The sequence below is a fragment of the Pelodiscus sinensis genome, chromosome 10, assembly GCF_052426305.1.
Source record: "Pelodiscus sinensis isolate ZL-2025 chromosome 10, ASM5242630v1, whole genome shotgun sequence".
NCBI lineage: Eukaryota > Metazoa > Chordata > Testudines > Trionychidae > Pelodiscus > Pelodiscus sinensis.
The window spans coordinates 8033760-8050269 of NC_143061.1; the positions used below are offsets into that span (position 1 = coordinate 8033760).

The window sequence follows — 16510 nt, forward strand, 5'->3', positions numbered from 1 at the left end:
CTCTCATGCTGCCTTGGAATCTGTCATCTCTTCATTTAATTATCTAACTAGCTAGTTTCACTTCCTGGTTTTCATGCAGCAAGCCAATGTTGCAAGGTTGAGTTGTAAACAATTGGTAACTGCTATGATTAGTAGGCATTTTTTAAAAAAAGCCATGGTAATATTTCTATTAGTCATTGGTTGCAAAAAGTTTGCTTCTACGAAGTGCAGACTTTGGCCCCAATTTGACCCAACGGCAGCCCCTTGAAAAACACTAAAATTTAGTTTGCAGGCTTTGAAGGAACATATGCTTTGCTGAGTCTGGAAGACAGCTGGTTGAGGAATAAAATGAGTAGTGAGAACTAACTGCCTAGCAGTCCTGCTCTGGGCTCTCTCTGCATTTAACCGATTAGATATTCAGTTATTATTGAACTAAGCAATCACATTTCTCTTTTCGAACAAATCATTGTTCCGATAATATGATGACTCTGATTTTATGTGCACAGAAATCAGGGAAGCTGGGCTGCTTTCTAGGCAATGGATTACTTTGAATAGATTGCCACCAATCTCATCTCAGATGATCATGTGAGCAGGAGTGTTGAAAGACTTGGAAAAGGACTGCGTTACCAATGAGACTTCAAACAGACATCTCTAGAGATCCGATCAGTCTGACATGATGGACACCATGCGTGAAGGAATCTGGATAAACTGCCCCTTACAAGATATTTTTTTTTAAGGGGACGGGGAGTGGGAAGGAGGGAGAAGAGAGAAAAATGTACAAGGACAGAACTAAATTACCACTTCCCCATAGCCACTGTGCCAAGTAGGGATGTAAAAAAATAATTTAAAAACGTAACCGTGTAATTGCTAAAAATCCTAGTGGTTACCTGTGCTGCGGACTGAAGGGCGAAAATCCCAATAATACGTATGTAAGATCTTAACCACGGTCTTTGTTAAGAATCTTTCACATATGCCCAAACCTTACGGACCTGGTTTGAGGCCTAGCTAACAACGGACAAGACATGGCTAAAAGGGGAACAGAGATAAGCAAAGATAGCCTTGTTTGTACAACTAGACATGAAAAAAATTCAGACAGCATAACCCCAGGTGCAGGGCAGTAGTTGGGGCCTTTTTGAGAATTATAGACACATAACTCTTTGAGAGTGGCCTCAAACGTCTGCCTCCCAAGTTCAGGAGGAGATAGCAGTGTATACTCCCCACATACCAGCCAGCATTCGGAGAGGGGAGACAGACAGCATGACAGCATGAGTAATGATCTCCGTCCCTCACAGATGCCAATCCAGTCCAAAAGGGGTGCAAATGATAAATATATACAATTGCCAATGCTGTGCATTGTTTTCTGTTCTCTTTGTTTTAAGACTATAGAGGAATGTACCTTCGAGCAAACCTGTCTGGGAGATGCCACCTGTCATTTCTATGGACCTGAAATCAGGATTTAATCTATTTACTGCAAAAGGACACTTAAGCCATAACACCTGGTTTTTAGCATACAGGTAAACCTGAGCCATGGGCGGAGCAATGATGTAATCTTTTAGACTGCTGGCTTATTGCGCTCACTGTGTCTTGCGGCTAGAACCTATCCAGGGGCTCGGGAACTCCCACCCCGTTGCTTCTCTCCGCCCACTGGCATCCTATATATAATCGATAGTAATCCATTGTTTGGCAGTCTCACTGAGCCCAACAAGCCTAGTGACACTCCGCCAGGGCAGAGTGTAATAAACCGTCGTGCTTGGATCTATATGGTGTTGAACTTCTGTTCCTTCAGGGATCTGTAGTACAGGCAGTCCCCGGGTTACATGGATCCGACTTACATTGGATCCCTACTTACAAACGGGGTGAGGCAACCCCGCACTAGCTGCTTCCCCCCAGCAGACCCTGGAGACGCGAAGCTAGCGCCCCCCACAGCAGACCAGGGAGACGTGGAGCGGCTTTTCTCAGCAGACACCTCAGCTTGAGAATAAAGGACTGAGGGAAGTGAGGTGTAGGAGAATAAAACTGAGCTCTGGAGAAATGTTTGGCTAGAGTTTCCCCTACAATATGTACCAGTTCCAACTTACATACAAATTCAACTTAAGAACAAACCTACAGTCCCTATCTTGTACGTAACCCGGGGACTGCCTGTATAAAGCTTTATACATAAAGTTTATACTCTAGAACACACAGCATGGCTGGCTCCCCAGGAGTGGGGCCAACAGCCGTGAGTTTTTATACTGCGGAGCCTGCAATGTGGGGTGAAATGAGCCAGTGTGTCACAGTAACAGGAACTGATAAGCGGATGCTTACTGGTTAACCATTTAAACGGCTGCACATTTGCATCCCTACCGCCAAGGTAGGAAAAGCATTAAGCCAACTTCCCCAAAGAGGGTATGTCTACACTAGCCCCCTAGTTCGAACGAGGGAGGCTAATGTAGGCATTCGAAGTTTTGAACACTCCCGCTCACATGATATTTAAATATCCCGGGCTTTATTTGCATCTTCCCGTCCGGGCGTCATTTTTAAATCCCCCTAGTCCGAACGAACTGCCCGTGGCTACATGCGACAGTCAAACGTTAACTCGAACTAAGTCCTTAGTTCGAGTTAACTGTTAACATTGTGGAATGAAGTGAAAACCTATGGGGGGGGGGGCCCTAAGCAGGAATACTAATAATTAACAGGGGGGTGCCATGTGCTGCTCCGGGCCCTAAGCAATTGTTTAGCATGCATATGCCTAGCGCGGGCTCTGGTCTGACGTGACCTGCACCTGCAGGAAAACTCCAGGGGCTGCTTCACCCTACCATTGTCCCATCCAAAGGGCAATGACAGAGACCCACTAAACAAGCCAAAGGTGGCACAGGGGTCTCCAGAAGCAATACAACGTGGGTACATCTACACTGCAAAAAAATAAATCACCTGCCGCAGCAAGTCTCAGCAACTGGGTCGAGCCAACTTGGGCTTAAAAAAAAAAAATAGCCAGGTAGACGTCTGGCCTTGGGCTGATGCCCGGGCTCTGACACGCAGCAAACAGGACGGGTTTCAGAGCCCAGGCGCCAGCCCGGTGCCCACATTGCTAGATTTAGCCCAGCAGCATGAGATCCCGTCAGTTGGCCTGGGTTCAAACTCTTGGCCATTGGATGGGGTTTTCTGGTTGGAGCATTTTGCAGGGTAGATGCACCTGGCACCACACAAAGCAGATGGAGCACCCATGCTCACAATGCAGCTGTCCTGGGACCCTCTGGAAATGAGCAGCCGTTAGGGGAAGGAGGGATGGCACACCCCTTTAAGGAACTCAGCAAATCTCTCCCCCTCCCCGCCCCCCCAACACTCCTCCTCATTCAGGGATCTGCAGGAGTCCAGAGAAGCCAGGTGGGGTTGGTGGATCTGCGGAGATAACAGGTAAGAGTCCTGTGTGGATACAAAATTGGTATCCGCATCTGCAAAAATAAGCCACGGGTGCAGATCCCCGTGGCTACAAAGCAGATATCTGCTAATTTGCAGGGTTCTCGATACAAACTTTGTATCCGCCTGCACAAAAATGAGCCACGGACACCCGCATCCACAGATACCCGTGGCTCTCAAGTGGCTATCCACAGGGTTCCAGCAACGGGATCGGAGAACCACAGCCAAGAGTCAGCAACTTTTCTCCCTCCCAGAAGCGGTGCCTCTAGAAGTCTCCATTCTGGGAGAGCGGCGAGCAACCCAACGCCACTCCCCAAAGAGCTGTGCGCTAATGTAACCAAGACAATGTGCTGGAGAGTGAGATGGTGAACCAATGCCCGGTCTCATACAGAGCACACCAACGGCGCTGCCGTCTGCCTGGCAGAACAAGCCCTCAACCCCCCAGGGTCTGAATACAAAGCCTAATCCTGCACGGAGCTCTTCACACGCCATAGCTGCAGAGGGGTGGACTGGCAGCAGGGTTTTTCCCCTCAGCAGTAACTCAGGATTGCCCCCCCATTAAAGTGACCCCTAACCTCTATCAGCACTTACACCCAGAGATCTCCAAGCACTTCACAAAGTAACCCTGTCCGGGGCAAAGTACCATTTCGACTGCTGTCTGACCAGCACTTGGCAAATGGGAGCCACGAATGCCATCAGGACCCCTGTGTGCGGTGCCATAAGCACCCCCATTTTATGACTAGGAACGGGAGGCAGAGAGTAGCGGAATGAGCCGACAAGTTCCACACCAGTATACCGCGCAGCTGAGACAGGTTAAGTCTGCAGGCAAATAGGCATCCGCATGCCCCAAACTTTGCACCATTTTCCAAAGGATGACAGAAGACCCCTCCTTCGCATGAGTGCATGGAAAGCAGAGAGAACAGCCAATTACTTTTCAGTTGCATCCCAGGGCAATCTAACTTGCTAAGGACAGAACGACTCTAAGGCTATGTCTACACTGGCGCGATCTCACGCCAGAAATATGCAAATGAGGCTAAGCGTGGAATATCGCCAAGCCTCATTTGCATATCTAACGAGCCACCATTTTTGGCAGAAGAGGCTCTTGTGCAAGGAGCGTCTACACTGCCCCTTCTTGCGCAAGAAAAACCCAATTGCGCAATGCCGTTATTCCTGAAAAGAATCAGCGTAAAGGCATTGCGCAAGGCAGTGTAGACGCTCCTTCTTGCGCAAGAGCCTCTTCCGCAAAAATGGCGGCTTATTAGATATGCAAATGAGGCTCGGCGATATTCCATGCTTAGCCTCATTTGCATATTACTGGAGCAAGATCGCGCCAGTGTAGACATAGCCTAAGGGTATGTCTAAACTGCAACGCTATTTCGGGATACCGGAGTATCCCAAAATAGCTATCCCCGTGTCTTCACAGCTAGCCCATTATTTCAGGCTCGCTATTCCGATGTCCCTGTACACCTGATTCTACGAGGAGTAAGCGACGTTTTGGAATAGCAGGTTATTTTGAAATTTGGCGCTACGTAGACAGCGCCAAATGACAAAATAAGCTATTTAGAAATAGCATCAAAATAAGATGCACAATTTGCGTAGCTCAAATTGCATACCTTATTTCCAGTTACGGTGCAGTGTAGATGCACCCTTTGTGACTGGCAAAGGGACAAGAAAATGGAGCGACTTCTCTAGGTTCTCCAAATCCTTGTGCTGCTTTCATTTATGGACTCATGGCCATGGAATGCAAGATCTCCTATTCCACAAGGGCAACATGATTTTACCAGGGAAATGAAAAGATCCCCTTTGAACTCAGCAACCAATGCATCCCATGGAGATTTCTAGGTCTAAGGAGCTTTCCTTGTTGAGGAGGAAAGAGATTGGAGCAAGAATTGCCATGGAGAAGGCTAACCAAACAGATCACTTCTGGATCAACTTTTGTTGAAAGGAGAAGATGGGGAATGACAGATGAACCCTCTTTCCCCAGCGTACGATCATTTAACTCAACCTGGAGCCCTGGATTCACTGGAGTAGATCAGGTACAATTCCAACTCCAAGATCCACGGCCAGGGCCAGGGCCAGGGCAGGCACCTCACTTGACAAAATAGGAGTTTGGTTCAGTCTCCATGAAAACGACTCGATCAGACTTATCTACTGGGCACTTTTCTCCTCCTGCCCCAGGATGCAAGATGAAAGCATGACCTGACCCCTCCAACTGGCCCACGAGGACCCCAGGATCTCCCTGGCTGTTCAGATAAGTGACTGCTGCAGAGATGCTCCTTCGAACCGGTTACCGTTTCTCTCATCAGCGAAACCAAGCACAGAGCATTAGGCAAGTCGTAGGCCTAGCAGCTTCCTGTGCACTGTGGATCGTCTGAGTAATGCCTGGCTCACAGTCTGGGCTCCAAGACCACCTGCTAGAAGCCCCACTCCATCTCCTGGGAGGGGGCTAAATTCTCCCCCTCTCGGAGTCCATGAGAGACACTATCAGTGTTAGAATCTGAGCACCAGCTAGGGATGTGAAAGACTAGTCAACTATCCAATCAGCAAAAGCTTATCGGATAGTCGATACACTAGTGGACTAGTCGCTAGCCCCCCCCCCCGCCCGCCCGCCTGCCACCTCTATCAGAAAGAGGCAGCAAGGGGCGGGGAAGAGGAGGGGAGACTTCAGAGCAGCAGTGCTGTGTGGCTCTGGGGTCAGCTGGCCCCTGGCTCCCCGCTGTGTTTCAAAGTGGCAACGCCATGTAGAGCCAGGGTCAGCGGGGGGAGTCCCCAGCTGGCACTTGGCTCCATGCAGCGGTGCCACTTTGAAACGCCACATGGAGGAAGAGGCCAGCGGGGGACTCAATCAGTACCCGACTAGCCCCGTGCTCCCCGCATCGCTTTCGCCTTTGAAGGGCAGCAACTGCTCTGGGACTGTTGCTACACTTGAAAGGCGAGGCTCCCTTACAGACTAATCGAACAGTCGATGCAAATTGACTATTCGATTAGCCTCTTAACCTAAATTTAACATCCCTAGAACCAGCACAGCCAGCTTCCGTGTTCATGCTTAACCTTAGGGTTAAGAAGAGTGCCAAATGAATCACACCCTTGTAAGTACGGGCTCTCAGAAGCCAGTTCTTTACCTACGGATCCCCCTGAGGGCTCTGATGGGATCAGCTGGCAGCCACCACTGCCCGAAGCTCCCCAAACACCCTCACTCCGGCCGTTCGCACTACGGGCACTGCTCTGCACAAACCCAGGCAGCCTTCTCTGTTGAACCCGTGTCATTTCCTGCGCTGCTCACTTACGGACACATGGAAGCAAGCATCCTACATGAGTTCTGAATAGCCTTGAGAATGTAGCGTACGGATTCTACTGCCCAGAGATGCAGTACAGCTGCGCCTTCAGCCCCACTTCTCTGGCCGCCCCCTCCAGGAGGCACAGACCCTGTCGCTACCTACCGCAAGGAGGGCAAAGTGGAAAGGGATGGGGACTGGGTTCTGGCATGACCTCACAGGGAGAGATCGCTAAGTGGTGCGTCCCACTGATCCCAAGGTTCCCTGTTAGGCCTGTAAATAGGACACCAGAAGCGATTCTAGTTCCTGCAGCAAAACTGGAACGCTCAATGGCAAAGCCTTGGCTGGGATGATGTAGTTGGGGTTGGCCCTGCCTTGAGCAGGGGGGTGGACTAGATGGCCTCTAGACGTCTCTTCCAGCTCTATTCTTCTAGGATTCTACAAATGGCATGCGGTCCTCGCCCTGATGCCAGGAAAAGGACCGGGAGGTGTCAGAACCTGGCCATAGCTCCCAGCTGTTGGAACCCCCTGGGTGTTACAGCGAGTGCACTGCGGCAGATGTTAACCCCGTTAAGATCGGTGTGAGCATGGGGGCTGTGACACCATCAGGCACCCAGGCGGAGACACAGAAGTAAACTCGGTCATTGAGCTAGAATCAGGGATGGTCAAACATCAATGTTCAGGACAGAATGGGAGACACTGTAAGCGCCAGGCCTCGGGCCACAGGAAACGCTGAACACGTGCCCAACTTCAGAGTCACAGGCCACCTAGCCCCGTGCTTACCTTGGCACTCGGTATCTTTCATGGCAGGCTCATATCCAGCAGCACATGTACAGGCTCCAACTGGTACCATCCACTCCCCATCTCCATTACAGTACAGCTTCAGGGGCACGGACACTTCCACAGCATTGGGGATGCAGGTCCCTGGGGCAATGACCAGAGACGTGGGCTCAGCCCCAGTTAAGGTCTCCGGAAAAACAGCAAAGCCAGCGATGGTGTTGGAGCATTTCTTATAGAAAGCACGGACAGAGATGAGGGACATGCAGGCGCCCAGGTCCTGGAAGGCCAGGTAAAAACCATTCTTGGAGAGCGGCCCAAAGCTGCGCACCTTGGTGTTTACACGGCCAGACTCCAGCTTGGAGAAACTCTCATCAGGAGCAATTGTATCCACTTTGACGTAGGGGTTTTCCATCCAGAAGGGACTAGAGGCCGAGGCAGAATCTGTATCCGATTCGTAATAGAAGAGATTGAAGGTCTCTTTGCAGGAGCCCGGGATATTGGGGATGCTGTTACAGTCCCGCACGGTGAATTTCAGCTCCACGTAGACCCGCTGGATGTCTTGGCGCTGGATGAACTGAGTACGAAGCCAGTTGTTCTGATTGGCCTCCCGCACGTTGCACACCTGGTACGTTCGGATGGGGTTCATGGCTTCGTCGTAACCGCTGACTTCCTCCCACTGCAATGAAGGAGAGACTGGGGGTTAGCCAGCGGGATGGGCCGACCGGAATGCTCCGAAACACGGCCCCGTCCCACAACAAACCCAAACCACATTCCAGAAGCCAGACACATGATTACCCCCCAAAGCAGCAACGCACGCACACAACCAATATCAACCCGAGGCCTGTCCCGCCTTGCTCCCTCCTGGCCCGACTTTCCTTGTCATGCTAAAGCCCACGAGAACTTGACTCCCCTCCACGTGGTACCATGCAGTTGTGACTCCCAGCACAAGCTGTGAGCTGGTCTGGGGAACGGTGGGGATGTCACAAGGCACAGTAGAGAATCCAAAGGGGGCCCTTATCATGGGTCGTGTCCCAGTTTGACACGGACTGAGACCAGCTGCTCAACTGGGAATCCAGAGCCTTGCACAGGCTCCGAGAGGAGAACCTGAGTCTTACCCCGGTCTCTGGATGAGCGGTCCAGGCCAACTCGGAGGTCACCCACTTCGTATCCATCAGGGTTTCTGGAGGGAAAATGGAATTGAAAGAGGTGGTCAGGGTTTAGGAAAGCAGAAGGGAAATCGTTCAAAACATTTCCAGACAATGCAAAGCGACGCAGCTTGGGGAGCAGGGAGGAGAGGGGCAGAGAGAGACGGACTCCAGATTTCCCTCTGTTCTCCTGTCAAGGGGAGAGAAAAGACCCCCTCAGGAGAACTGCTAAGGAAGCCGAGCCACCACAGAAATAGGGTGGGGAATGCAGACAGCAAGAGCAGCCATCTTCCTTTCAACAACCTCGCCATGGAACCCCCCCTTGATGGGCATGAACACAACCTCCTCCTGCCCCCAAACACCTCCCCCTGCTGCTAGGGGCTGCCAGAGAGGGTAACCCCCCCCCCCACACACACAGGTGTCTTTGCTGCGGCTCAGGCTGAAAGGGGCGGTGCAGGCCAGGCCAGTTTCTCCCGCGGGGGAGGGATGGCAGGCTGTCCTCCCAAGCCGCCCCACATCACTCATTTCACAAGAGGCGAGAAGAATTTGACCGTCTGGCCGACATTCCAGAAACGGATTACAAGCCAAACCTCCCCGTCAGCATTCCCCCGAGAGCCCCAGCCCCAGCCGCGGAGGGGGAGGGGGGCCCGCGCGAGAACCCAGTCTGAGGCGTGCTGGAATCGCAGCCAGCTGGGGCTAATTCCAGGCTAGGCCGGGCAGCCCTACCGAACCTGAGCAAGCCCTTCCGGGTGGGGTAGGGTGGGGGTAGCAGAGGCCTGGAGGCACACAGCCTCCCCTCTCCCTCCCACCCACCGTAACCAGCAGACAAGCTCGCTCCCAGGCTGCCTAGCGAAAAGGGTCTTCACTCCAAACAGCCCTAGCTCCCACTGCCAGTTACCCAGCACGAGCGCCCCAAACCCATGGCCTTTCCCGAAGGCGCAAAGCACATTCAGGGCAAAGAAACACCCCTTCCGAACGCCGTGTGAGCCTGTGCCCGCCCCACGCCCTCCCCACAGACAGCTTCTGCCTCACAGGCTGCCCCCGCGCTTGGCAAACCCCTCACTGCTCTCTGCCCCCCTCTTCAGGGCAGAGCCCCCTGCCAACAGGGAGAGAGAAGAGTCATTCCTCCACCCAGATCACATGTCCCCATTCCCCTCTACCTCCTCTTTGCCCCCAACTTGTGGCCTTTAGCCAGAAGGTCCTTTAGGCCAATCGCCCCCTCCAACTCCTGTCTCTCACACTTCCCAGGAGGCCTACAAATCCCAGGCCCCCAGTGGCATCCCCTCTAGCATGGTATGTCACATGAAAGTCATATGTGGGTCCTGCACCTTAGCAGGCCTGGGATGGAAGTTCCCATCCCTGCTGTACCCAGCTCAGCATAGCCTGGCACCCTGCAAGCCCACACACAGCAGCTGGGCTCTATCAGCTTTGACCTGAGCCTTGAGCTGGGAAACTACGAAGCGGTAAACAAGTTTGACCTCGGTCTCAGCCCATAAGAGTGATAAGAATGGTGTTGAGCCAGGTACATGCACACCCGGTAAACAACTGTAGTATAAGATCACGGGGAGTCCTGCCCCTCAGAGTCTCAATAGGGACCTAGACCTGGAAGGGTGTCCTGAATCCCCCTAGGTGGAGGCATGTTCACTGCGGCTGGGTGCGCAGTGACCAGAACGGGACTCCCCACAGACCTAAACGGGTGTAAGCATTTCCAAGTGCCTGTTACTCTTATATGCATTGCTTTGCCTACGCAGATTGTTGTATTACTTTGCACTAGCTGTTTAACCATCTGGCAGTATTAAGCCTGTAATAATAGTGACGTAGTGAGATTAATAAAATCACAGAATACTAAGACTGGAAGGGACCTCGAGAGGTCATCGAGTCCAGTCCCCTGCCCTCATGGCAGGACCCAGTACTGTCTAGACCAGCCCTGATAAACATTTATTTAACCTCCTCTGAAATATCTCGAGATGGAGATTCCACAACCTCCCTAGGCAATTTATTCCAGTGTTTAACTACCGTGACAGTTACAAACTTTTTCCTAATGTCCAGCCTACACCTCCCTTGCTTTAGTCTAAGCCCATTGCTTCTTGTTCTATCCTCAGAGGCCAGGAAGATCAATTTTTCTCCCTCCTCCTTGTGACACCCGTTTAGATACCTGAAAACCGCTATCATGTCCCCTCTCAGTCTTCTCTTTTCCAAACTAAACAAGCCCAGTTCTTCCAATCTTCCTTCATAGATCATGTTCTCTAGACCTTTAATCATTCTTGTTGCTCTTCTCTGGACTGTCTATCTCTAATCGACTTTGTCGTGAAGTGAATCTGCACCGCTGTTGGGCCCTGCCCCTGTGGCTTGACATAGTGATACCCAGCATGGGGAGCCCCACACCATGGCTCAGTCCCCAGGCCTTTGCACAGGGTCTAATCAGCGAGCGAGCTCAGCTTGGGCAGCGCTATCCAAACATCCTCTCAATCAGGGATGTAAAATCCTAGTTAACTGATTAAATGTGATCCTGCTCCTGCCTCCCTCCCTGCCCGTGCACTGGGCAACTGGCTCCTGCTCTCAGATGCTTCCCCCACATGCACGGGGCAGCGCTCCTGGTCCCACTCCTGTGCTGGGGAGGGGTGGGGGTGTGAGTGAGAGCTCCCAATCCCTGAAGGGCTGCTCCCTGGTTAACCGGTACCAGCAAGCATCACCCGGTAAAGGTGATGCTTACTGGACAACCATTCACATCCTTATTCTGTAAGCAGGAAGTCAGGGCTTGCTTGCCCAGCCCCTGAAGAAGCACCATGAGGACATTTTTCCCTCTCTGGCTGCGGGAAGTGGCCCACGGCTGAGGCATGAAATGTCCCGATTAGGGATGTAATAGTTGTAGCCGATTCAACGATTAACCAATGAGCAAAAGCTTCCTCCCCGCCAGTAAATTTTTTAGTGGATCCAAGCAGGGGCCTGCCTCAGTTCGGACTGGTGCTGGGAGCTATCCCTGCTGTGGCTCTGCAGTCAAAGTATTTTAGGAGCCAGGGGGCAGGCAGCCTGGCTCAGGCTCAGCTCGCGCCGGGTCCCAGGAACCACCCCGGCTGCAGCTCTGCAGGAAAAGTCATTTAGGGGCAATAACCTTGCAGAGCTGCAGCGGGTAGCTCCTGGGACCTGGCGCAAGCTGGGACTGAATGCTTGCAGTGCTCCCCCTTATCGATTAATCACGTAGTCGACAAAATTTTTGTTGACTGCACAATTAACGAATTACATGCTTCTTAACATACCTTGTCCCAATCCTTCCACCTCTCCCAACTGCCACAGCGCCTTGCCCAGCCACGAGCCACATGCCAGCCAAGCGAATGGGGAATAAGAGGCATGTTCTACTCTGGGACAGATGCCTTGAGACACACGTGGGCTTTCCCTGCTGTGCAGAGGCCACTGGGTCACTCCCAGGATGTGGGCAACTATCAGCCCAGCCCAAGCATTCCCTAGCACAACCCCACAGCTCACGTCCCTGGGTTCCAGACGCGACGCCAGGACACTCACCACTATTCTGCCAATAGGATACAAGTCATCTACCGTGGGCCAGCAGAAGTTGCCCCGAGTGGAGACCCTTCTAAGAGGAAATGAAAGGATTATCAGATCCTACCATCCAGCCCTGGGGTGACAGGGAGGTCAAGTAGCAAAAACTGGAATTCCACCCTCTGCTCATTTTGCAGCATGGACAGAGGTCAGCCTCGGCCCTGAAGAACCTCAACAGACCAGCACAACGAACAAGGAAGGAAGAAGGGTGTCCGGCGAATGGGCATTGTTTGGGGAAACTCCATTTGCTGCTCAAGAACCTCTCTCTCCACGTCTTGACTCAGGAGAACCTCATTCTTGGAGACAAACCAGCAGAACCCTGACCGGGATGTTCAAGGGATGCGAGGCACACATGGCCCTGAGCTTTCCGCAGTGGGCAGCTGGCTTCTCTCAGCGGGGAGGAGCGCGCTGTTAAGAGCGCCGAGGGACGTCCCTTCAGAGGTCCCATGGGAAGATGGTGATACAGGAGATGCTATTAATACCACAGCCCTGGTAGAGCCAGTGTGCTCTGGTACCAGGAGCTCAGACTGGGCTCAAGAGCTAGGACAGGCCTCTCCACTCAAACATCCTGGGCTGAGATGGTCTTCCCCGTTCATGGCATCCACCATCCGTAACTGCTTGGTTCTACACCCCACAGCAGGCATTTGGCATTGTCAGGAGAGGGGATTCCAGTGCACAACAGACACTACGGCTGATGCTTCGCCCTCCTTCTGGCGCTAGCAGCACCGACGGCAGTCTCCCTCCTCAGCCAAGCGACTGGGAGAAAAGAGGCCGCGGCGCGTGTTCCTCTGCAGGACGACAACTCTGTGGGACAGGCGCCTTGAGATGTGCGCAGCTCCTGCTCAGAAACAACGCTGCTTTGCTTCTGACCAGCACGGAGGGAATCACGTTGCTCAAAGCTCAGGGCCACGTGGGAAGGTTCACATCTCTTGAGCTTCTGAGTCAGTGGGATGCGACTCCCGCCAGCAGGAATTGGAACAACTATCCCCATTTTTAAATCTCTGACCGCTCTAGCCCCCCCCTCACTGAGACAATGCACATCTGCCCCCCGCATCCACCCACAGCAGGGAGTCCTGAACCAGGACCACACTAACGCGGCCTGGTTTGTGGGGGGAATTTAACCCTGACACAAGTGGCGGCATTTCAGCGTTGGAAGTGGAGGAAGCAACACACCAGGATCGGCGAGACCTACACGCCAGATGAAGCAGAGTCAACAAAACAGCTGTTACACCACCCTGACTATTAGGCAAAAGGAATCTGGATCCGCGCTCCAGATCTGACAAGCCCAGGCAACGGCTCTACCCAGCTTTGCTCTCCTCAGGGGAGTGTGTCTATGGAGAAAGCAGCAGGGGAGCAGGACACAAAAGAAAGGCAGGGCCGGACTAAGGGGTGGGAGAGGCCAACTGATGGGGGGCGCCTGATGGCAGCTGTAAGGGCACGTGGTGTCCCTTATAGCTGCCATCAGGCGCCGTGCACCCGGCAGGCTGCAGTGGCCGCCTGGGGTAGGGGCCCGCGTTAACCCCCACAGTGCCCTTCCCCCCGCGGCCACAGGGCCCTACACAGCCAGGGGCAACGGTGGTGGCTGGGCAGCGCATGTGCCGTGTGCCCACCCACGTGCCCTGGGGCACCAAAATGGCTGCCAAAATCGTACACCAAAATCGTACACCAAAATCGTATCCCTGCTCCCGGACACCTGGCCTCGAGACAGCAGCGCTTCACCCCACATGGCTTAGTCATTCCACCAGGAAGGGAAAGCAGGAGAGTCAAACAGCCTTAAATTCTAGCGTATTGGTAACAGGGTATTTCCTGAAGAGCAGCTTCCGCAGGAATCATCCCCAATGAGGTGGGCTAAGCAGGAGAGCTCAAGGTCATTGGACCCTGTTGTCAACCGAAGCAGAGTCTCTCCAACTACTCAAGGTGCCGTTCGACACACGTGCAACCTAGAGGGTAGCCACTGGTTGGCCTGAAACGTTACAGCCTGGCAAAAAGTGTCACAGACCAGGGTCATGAGAGAAGGCGGTTTCAGGGAGACTTGTCTGTTCCCCGGGAACTGTAGCATCATTACAGTGATCCGTGTGTCCCGCTTCCTACAGCAGAAAGGCTGCAGTTGTGGTGAAGTCCAAGGGGAGCGCCTATAAGAGACAGTTGGTTTGCAGTCCCAGTTCCCTGCAGTGGGAACAAACAGCAGGAAGGGAGAGACACCCTTTGAAAGGACAGAGGAGGCTGTCCAAATACAGGTGCACTGGTGTTCCCTGATGCAGCCTCAGCCGCTAAGCATTTCATCACGACCCAAGCGGTTGTAGCGAAGCCAAACAAGCACTCGGCATTGGCAGGGATTGGCCTTTGCCAAGTCTGAACGTTGTGTCGTCAAATGGCGGTGAGGGAGTACAGCTTACCACAACACGGCCGAGAGCTCAGGCCCGAGAGCTCAGAGAGAAGGGATTAATGCTTCCAGGGGAATCATACAAGACTTGAGCTTCTGAGTAGAACCCTAGCTCTTCAGCACAGTGGGGCATGCGCCTCTTTTGGGGTCAGAAACCTCTAGGAATAAATCGGTATCCCCCCCAGAATCGATTGGGTATTGCTGTGGTTGAGACAGGCCAGCCAAATCCTCACTACCCCAGATCCACCATCTTAGCTCTGAAACCAGCAGGCAACAGAGTAAGTCCATAGCCGAGGCCAGACACCACACAGAGAAACAACAAGCATGTCAGTCAACAGTGAGATATGAACAGAGGAAAAGGCCGTAAACAGAGGGGAGAAGGCCTCTCTCAGGCCTGAGGCCTACAGGTGTTGGGCTTTTCAGGCCTTCTGTAACTTTGTCTGAGATTGGCTGTATGTGAGGGTCATGCTTAGGGTGACCATACACCCCATTCTGGCTGGGACAATCCCTTTTTTAAGCTCTGTGCTGGCCATCCCGACTTCTTTGACAAAAACAGGTGTTGGTTCCGTTTTCTCTTCCCAAGTCATCAGCTAACAAGAGCAAACAAACACATGCTAAGTTTACTGAGCCATGGCTGGGGGAGAAAAGAGGAGTAAAAACCTGAACTGCAGGTAGCACAGGGCTCAGCCCCAGCCGTGGGAGGGATGGGGCACAAAACTGGGACAAGGGGGTCAGCCCAGATATGGGTTTCCCAGCTGCTCAGCCCCAGCAGCAGGTGACACGGGGATTGAATCGGTCCCAGGGAAGTTCGGGGAGGGGATGTCAGCCCCAACCCCGGGCAGCAGGCAGTGGGTGGTTACCTCTGGCAAGCCCTGGGGCTCTCCCATTTTTACTTTAGGAACTAGGACACCCTGGTCGTGCTTGAAACAGTTCTGGGATTCGCTGTGCTTGTCCCCTGACAGACAGGGGCTGCTGCCAGAGCAGCCTCGCCTGCCCCACTGCTGCCTCTGCAGCAGTGGGGGGGTGGGAGGGGGAGAAGGAGAGGTGGCACCGTGGAGACAGTGCTGGGGGAAACCAGTTTTTAAGCCAGTTCTCCCATCCCCACTACCTTTGCTACAGAGGCAGCAGGAGTTGGGGGGAAATGCAAGTAGTCAACTCGGGTAGTCAGTCAGTCGACTACTTGCTTACATCCCTATTATGTAGGCTGCATCAGTGGCAGAGAAACCCAACAGGCTAGATCACCTGCCTTCCCTCTTTGGTGGCCATCACTAATTGAGCCCAAGGAGTTTCGAAGAGAATGGCATAAGTTCACAAGACGGGTCCATCAATGGCTACTAGCCAAGGTGGTCAAGGTTGCAACCCCATGCTCGCGATACTCCTAAACCGCTGAGCTCCAGAAGGCGGGACAGGACACCAGGGGACAAGGGATCACTCAAACTGCGTCTCAGAACCATTTGGCACCGGCCACCATGTGAAAACAGGCTACTGGGTGAGAGGGATCATTGGGCTAACCAGTATCAAGCCCATGGGGAGAAAGAGGACCCACATTGCAGCGAAGAGCGTTGTCCTGGTAGGCAAGAGAGAAGTCCATTGGTTATATCAAGTCCATTGGTTACTTTGATGCCCTAGAACATTTGGGTCCATTCCAGAGGCAAGCCCCTCTCTGGAGTGCCGGAATGGAACCATGGCCAACCCAACAGTGCAAGCACTACCAAGAAGTGTGTGGAGCTATTCATGAGTCAACGCCTTGTGCACAGCGCTTTCAAAAGAAGAAACAGTATTTGCGGGGGAGTGGGGGGCTGTTCCTGACTCTTGTGCTTGGCCACCCCCCGCCCACATACAGAGGTCTGTGCAAAGAAGAGGGCGATCCTTTGGGTGTGGGCAGCAGATCAGGCTAGGACCTGCAGGGGGCGCTGCCCCCAACGGGGCATTTCCTGCACATTTTAGTTCCCTCCCCCGCTTTGAGAGCATTATAACCGGAACGAGCGGCCTTGTGC

The 16510-nt window shown here is 53.0% G+C and overlaps 1 protein-coding gene across 4 annotated transcripts in view; it reads right to left on the reverse strand.

Annotated features, from left to right (window-relative positions):
• EPHB3 (EPH receptor B3) overlaps positions 1–16510 on the reverse strand; it is a 53284-nt gene that overhangs the window by 22597 nt on the left and 14177 nt on the right. For all 4 annotated transcript variants that reach the window (XM_075938070.2, XM_075938069.2, XM_075938072.2 and 1 more), the window contains exons 2-3: positions 8546–8610; positions 7434–8106 (exon numbers count right to left, since the gene is read on the reverse strand). In XM_075938070.2, coding sequence (XP_075794185.2) covers positions 7434–8106; positions 8546–8610 — 738 coding nt within the window. The remainder of the gene's footprint in view (positions 1–7433; positions 8107–8545; positions 8611–16510) is intronic.